The sequence below is a fragment of the Larus michahellis genome, chromosome W (assembly GCF_964199755.1).
Source record: "Larus michahellis chromosome W, bLarMic1.1, whole genome shotgun sequence".
NCBI lineage: Eukaryota > Metazoa > Chordata > Aves > Charadriiformes > Laridae > Larus > Larus michahellis.
The window spans coordinates 26,227,948-26,234,916 of NC_133929.1; the positions used below are offsets into that span (position 1 = coordinate 26,227,948).

Genomic DNA, 6,969 nt, shown 5'->3' on the forward strand with positions numbered 1-6,969 from the left:
ACACAATGACATGCCATTCAGAGATTTTTTAGCAGCTACTTCCTGTCCAACTAGGCCTAATATATGTGCTAATGAGGCAATCTCCCAGTCTAGGTCCTCAGACCTGGTTTAGTTAAGGGACCATCTCCAGCAAAGTTGGTGTGCATGTAGACAGTGTGGGAGCCAAGCTGGGATCATGCAACCAAAAAAGTGGAATTCTTGCCTCCAGCATAACACTAGAAACTTATCTCGTCATATCAGGGACATCAGATGAGCTGGAAGATGAGCTTCCATAACTCCAGTCAAAGGTACTCTCAAAACAGCTGTGAGACCTGGCAAAATGATCTGTTGATCTACTTGTATTTCTGTGGAGCAGCAGCTCACTCCCGCTGTCGGCAGACACTGCTGCTCAGAGCCCCTCAGTCTCTTACACAGAAAGCCTAGGGATCAAATCATGCTGACAGCTAGGAAGGATGAGTGTGTTCCTTATTGAAACTGACTTTCTCCTGCAGAGAACAGTGCTCAGAGTGAAGGTAATGCAATGTTATCCAAGTGGCCATGCCAAGTATTTCCAAGTTCATAAACATCTTACGTCCAGGCCCTTGTATGTATCTATTACAATATATGAGGAGAGCCTGAGAGAACTGAGCTTGTTTGACCTTGAGAAGGCTAAGGATGGGGGATTGGAGGGGTGGTCTTATTGCTGTCTACAACTACCTAATAGGAGGATGTAGAGAAGATGAAGCTAGACTTCTCGCACTTGCACAGACAAGAGCCAATGGACACAAGTTGCAACATGGGAAATTCTGACTCGTTATAAAGAAAACACTTTTTCCCCCACAAGGATTGTCAGACGCTGAAACAGGGGCCCAGAGAGGTTTTGGGATCTCCACCTTTGGAGATATTCAAACTTTGACTAAACAAGGCCCTGAGCAACCTGCTTTAAGTTAGCCTTGCTTTGAGCAGGAGGCTAGACCAAAGACTTCCAGAGGTCCCTTCCCACCTAAATTATTCTGTGATTCTTTTGGGATAACAAAGACTTTCTTCCTTTCATAGCATGCTAGCCTCAGAGCACAGGATTGCTATAAGGGAAAAATAAAGGTTGCAGAACCGTCCTAAATCTGACTCGCTCTCCCTTCCACAGACTTTGCTTTGCAGCCACATTCTTATTAAATATGACATCACAAAAAATGTTTTTAAAAGAGTAAAAATTATTTTGCAATGGTTCTATTGCATTTACAGCGAGCACAATTGCCCATTCCTACAACCTGCCAATGCAGTCACTCCAATGCATTTAAGTAACTGAAAGTACCTGACTGCAGCACAGGCTGGAACTGGCCAGACATGCAGATTTCCTCCTGCTTCTGATGCAAAATGCGCTGAATAGCTGGGGGAAGGCCATGAGGGTTGCGTGAGAAGATCAGGGAGTAGCCATCATCACAGGAGCCGTCCTCTTTCAGACTACGGCAGGCATAGGTAATAGCATAGTTATCATAGTCGGTGTCAATCACCCAGTAATTGTCCCCTGAAACATCAAATCAGATGTGTTTGTCATGGTGGAAAACAGAACAAAGGCATGCATGTGTTATTCTAGCAGATGGAGGCTTTACTATAATACATGGCAGGGACATCTTCCCAAAGGACAGAAGGTCACCTCTAATTGTTTAGCTTATGTCTACACTGTGAGGTGAAGAATGGGGCAAACACAGTGTGCACCGAATCCATCATGTTTCCCATTGTGTGGCAACTGTGCTGAGAAAGTGCCAATGATGGGTGACTCCTTATGGGCTGAGCTTGGCCCCGTTTCTGTATGGTCTCTACCACACAGACAAGAATACAGCCCACACCAAAGCATCAAACACATCCATGCTCTCTCTATCAGAGCGCTCCAGAGCTTGGATTGAAGCACAGGCCTGACGGTTACAAGGTGGATGATGGGAAAATGTGATCTTGAGAACAGGCTCAATTTCATTGAGACAATATAAAAAGCCATGAAGTTCTTAACACAAAGTCTGGGTATCTCTACAAGTCAGACTCTTGTTCAGCCAAGATTTGAACTTAGTGCATTTTCACATTTGCTTTCTGTGACTAAAGGTGTTAGCTGGACCACATCTCTTCGGGTTTTAGATGACAAAATCTCTTTATATTTCCTGTCTAGTGGGTGTATTGAGAAAAAGGGCAAGTATATCATATTTCTTATATGAATAGTCTCGGTAAAAGATGGCTTCTGTTTTCTAGCCTTGTTCTTCAGCTGAGTACATTTTAGTGTAGTTTATCTGCCAGTATGGAAGGAATGCATTTTGTCGTGCACTAGCAAGTTGAATCCAACTGCCCAACTTCCAGAATTAGTCTCTCTGGCAACCCAACAGCTGTGGGGGATTCAGAAAGGAATTACAGGGTATGAAGGCTGCATAAATGAGGTGTAGCACAAGGAATTTCTGTGAGAGGGACTTAAGGTAGTACTGCAAACTTCTGCCACGCCTGCCTGACACGATCAGTGCCGTGTTGATGGGATGAAGATTTGGATTCCTGTCATGTCCCACCAGTTATGAGGAATTCAGGGAATACAGGAAGAATTGCTTCCCTAGGTTCAGCACAGTGCTCAGCTGTACAAAAACTATTTGCAATGTCAGCTATCTCTAAGCTGTGTCTTCCTTGCTAACTAAACTGGTGGATAGAGACAGCCAGCATTGCTTTACTAAAGACAAGTCCTGCCTGACCAACCTAGTGGCTTTCTACAATGGAGTGACTGCATCAGTGGACAAGGGAAGAGCAACGGATGTCATCTATATGGACTTCTGCAAGGCCTTTGACACTGTCCCTCACAACATCCTTCTCTCTAAATTGCAGAGATATGGATTTGATGGGTGGACTGTTCGGTGGATAAGGAACTGGCTGGATGGTCGCATCCAGAGGGTAGTAGCCAATGGCTCAATGTCCAGATGGAGAGGGGTGACAAGTGGTGTCCCTCAGGGATCCATACTGGGGCCAGTGCTGTTTAACATCTTCATCAATGACATCGACAGTGGGATCAAGTGCACCCTCAGCAAGTTTGCTGATGACACCAAACTGAGTGGTGCGGTCGACAAGCCAGAGGGACGGGATGTCATCCAGAGGGACCTGGACAAGCTAGAGAGGTGGGCCCGTGCAGACCTCATGAAGTTCAACAAGGCCAAGTGCAAGGTCCTACACTTGGGTTGGGACAACCCTCGTTATCAATACAGGCTGGGGGATGATGTGATAGAGAGCAGCCCTGCAGAAAAGGACTTGGGGGTACTGGTGGATGAAAAGCTGGACATGAGCCAACAATGTGCGCTTGCATCCCAGAAGGCCAATTGCATCCTGGGCTGCATCAAAAGAACCGTGGCCAGCAGATCCGGAGAGGTGATTCTCCCCCTCTACTCTGCTCTCATGAGACCCCACCTGGAGTACTGAGTCCAGCTCTGGAGTCCTCAGCACAAGAAGGACATGGACCTGTTGGAGAGGGTCCAGAGGAGGGCCACGAGGATGATCAGAGGGCTGGAACACCTCTCCTATGAGGACAGGCTGAGAGAGTTGGGGTTGTTCAGCCTGGAGAAGAGAAGGCTCAGGGGAGACCTTATAGCGGCCTTCCAGTACCTGAAGGGGGCCTATAAGCAAGCTGGGGACAGGCTGTTTGCAAGGGCATGTAGCGATAGGACGAGGGGCAGTGGTTTTAAACTAGAGCAGGGTAGGTTTAGATTAGACATTAGGAAGAAGTTCTTTACAATGAGGGTGGTGAGACACTGGAAGAGGTTGCCCAGAGAGGTGGTGGAGGCCCCATCCCTGGAGACATTCAAGGTCACCCTTGATGGGGCTCTGAGCAACCTGATCTAGTTGAAGAAGTCCCTGCTTACTGCAGGGGGGTTGGACTAGATGACCTTTAAAGGTCCCTTCCAACCCAACACATTCTATGATTCTATGATAGGTAGGATCCCCGGGGAATTTCTGGACCCTACCCTTTCTGTGGAGATAAAACGCTTCCTGGGGAATTTCTGGACCCTACCTCTTCTGTGGAGATGAAAACCTTGGAAAAAGCTTCCCCCTCCAAGGATTCTTTGTCTCCATTTGGAACAATTTGAGCTCAGCTTTTTTGACTGCTCATATACTGAAATACACAAGTTTGGACAACCATAAACTGTACACTGACCCCAGGGGGATGAAGAAACTCACTCACCACCACTGGACAGGTAGCTAGCCAGGCCCTGGTATGTCATATACATTTTTGCTGGAGTGGTTGGGTCAGGTACTGTGTACTGAGCAGCCATATCAGCACAAATCACCCAGAACCTGTAATGACATCCATTGAAATCTTGCATGATTTCTGAAGAGGCCATTCAGAAATACACAACTATCATTTGAGTATTCTTCCCACATACGTTGTATGTCATATCTGTTCAGCTTCATTTTGCCTTGTCTCAAAATATCCTAGAGTGCTTTGCTATTAAACCTAAGGTTCAGGGCAGCCTGCTTTACTCCATTACTCACCTAGTTAAATATTTTGGTTAGTTAACACTGAATAGCAGCAGAGTTAGTATTAGCCCGTAGAAAGTATCTGTTTTTCTTCTCTATCTATATCCAGAAAGCCACTTAAATACCTTCACATGTTGTAATTCCTTATAGTAGCCATCACCAAGGGACTTCCATCTGTCTGTTCAGGTCTCACAAAAGTATCCAAGAGATAACTGAGTATTTTCCAAAGAAGTCTAAACAAGATAACATTGAAAGATCCACTAATGTAACACTCATTTATACTCATTTCCTTCCCTCAAACCTGTTGAGCTACTCACCTTCTCATATGCTACACTGGCTTTACCAGTCTATCATTAAAGATTTTACTTTATCATTGAATTGGCATTTAAACAACAGTTTTATCATGGGCCTAGACAGAACTAGACTGAGAACTAACCCAGGACTCAATCACCTTTGGCCTCTAAGGTATTAATTTTATTGAGCTTGTCTTCTTGATAGCAGCAACTCAGTCACGTTGTGCACTCAGGAAAAATCACCATTCACACCATCTTTTTAGTATATCATGTCATCAGCTAGAGTTAGAAGTTAGGCACGCACTTACCCAAAAAGCTTCACTCGGCCTTTGGAAGATGCCGTCATTGTGCCATCTTCCTCAACACTGTATTCAGCAGAAATATTGTCCTGAAGGAAAAGACCTTCTGGATCCTTCTTGGCTAGGGCGTACCATTTCCCTGCATACTGAAATGAAAGATTATTGCTGTGGTGGGTTGACCTTGGCTGGATGCCAGTTGCCCACCAAGCCGCTCTATCACTCCCCCTCCTCAACTGTACAGGGAGAGAAAATATGACGAAAGGCTCGTGGGTCGAGACAAAGACAGGGAGAGATCATTCACCAATTACTGTCACGGGCAAAAGAGACTTGACTTGGGGAAATTAGTTTAATTTAAGTTTACCAATCAAATCAGAGTAGGATAATGAGAAATAAAAACTAAATCTTAAAACACCTTCCCCCCACTCTTCCCTTCTTCCCAGGCTCAACTTCACTCACATACTCTCACTCCTTTCTTCCGGCTGCTGTTGTGCAGCAGTTTTTCCCCTTCTTAAATATGTTATCACAGAGGTGCTACCACCGTTGCTGATTGGCTCAGCTTTGGCCAGCAGCAGGTCCGTCTTGGAGCCAGCTGGAACTCACTTATGTCTGACATGGGGACAGCTTCTGGTGTCTTCTCACAGAAGCCGCCCCTGCAGCCACTCTGCTACCAAAACCTTGCTGCGCAAATCCAATACAATTGTCTGGACTAATCACCACTGCAAGACTAGCCGCTGCCTGGCCTGTGGTAAAAGTCTGAGTTTGGGTGGGTATGTATCACACAAGTTCTGCTGTACAGTTCAACACACTCACCTGTATGCTCTTTTGTGAGGCATTAAAAGAAATAGTTCTGAATTTCTGTATGCATTTACTCTTTAGCACTTGAAACATTCATGGAGTGGTGGGCCAACACTGTAATCTTCTCTGAAATGCCATCCTGAAATGCTTCACCCATAACTCAGGATTTACTGCTGTGAATCATTTCAGTTATTCTCTATTCCCATTTAGACCTTGGTTTCTTTGCGAAGGATGTCAATAAGGAGACCAAACCATAGCCACGAAGCCATTATCAAACTGGCTGGAGCCACTAGCCAGTTTCTCCTGTTGTGGCTGACAGGCTAAAGTCAAGCTTTTGCTCATGATCTCTGACAGTGTAAAGTGTCTATACAGAGAAGCAGAAAATGCTGACTATGCCCATGACAAAGAAAGAGTGTGTTAGGGTGAGTAGCAATAGGGGGAACTGAAATGAAATTAAGAATAAAATTCCTAGAAAAAATGACCTTGAAAATTTAAAATCAATATGTGCTGAAATCAAAATAGGGTACAACAAAAATTACCTGTATCAGTAGAAATAATGGGGGAAGCAGAACATAGCTCTGATCAACTGAACTTTTCAGTTAAAGGGATGAAATCTGTCTGGGAAGTTACATTGTTAAGGAAGACTGAGATAGAATTTGTTACTTCTGAATAAATGAGGCTAAGAATAACACTGCTTTATCAAAACACTGGAGTTCTCAAAGCATTCTCCCCAGAAATGTGTTTGTTTTCAGCAAGGCCAATTTTGTAGGAAAAAGTTCTGGAACCCCACAAATTCTAGATGTGGCTGGAAATGATACAATGGCATGTTCTGTAGACAACCAGTCCAAACAGGTACTGGCACACCATTCCGGACCGTTACAAAACAAAGTTAGACCTCATTTTCTTTTCAGAGGCAGACAAATCATAGAATCATAGAATAGAATCATAGAATCGTTTTGGCTGGAAGAGACATTTGAGATCATCTAGTCCAACTGTTAACCTAGCACTGCCAAGTTACCACTAAGCCACGTCCCTCAGCAATACATCTACACGTCTTTTAAATACCTCCAGGGATGGCGACTCAACCACTTCCCTGGAAAGCCTGTTCCAAT

General features: G+C 44.7%; 1 protein-coding gene across 1 annotated transcript; it reads right to left on the reverse strand.

Moving 5' to 3' along the window:
* Window positions 1–1,259: 1,259 nt before the first annotated feature.
* Window positions 1,260–6,199, reverse strand: LOC141735475 (purpurin-like). The gene is made up of 4 exons (XM_074568321.1): window positions 6,110–6,199; window positions 5,072–5,208; window positions 4,175–4,287; window positions 1,260–1,504 (listed from the first exon to the last, which is right to left on the reverse strand). Exons 1-4 carry the CDS (start codon window positions 6,197–6,199, stop codon window positions 1,260–1,262), a joined length of 585 nt encoding a protein of 194 aa, XP_074424422.1.
* Window positions 6,200–6,969: the final 770 nt, after the last annotated feature.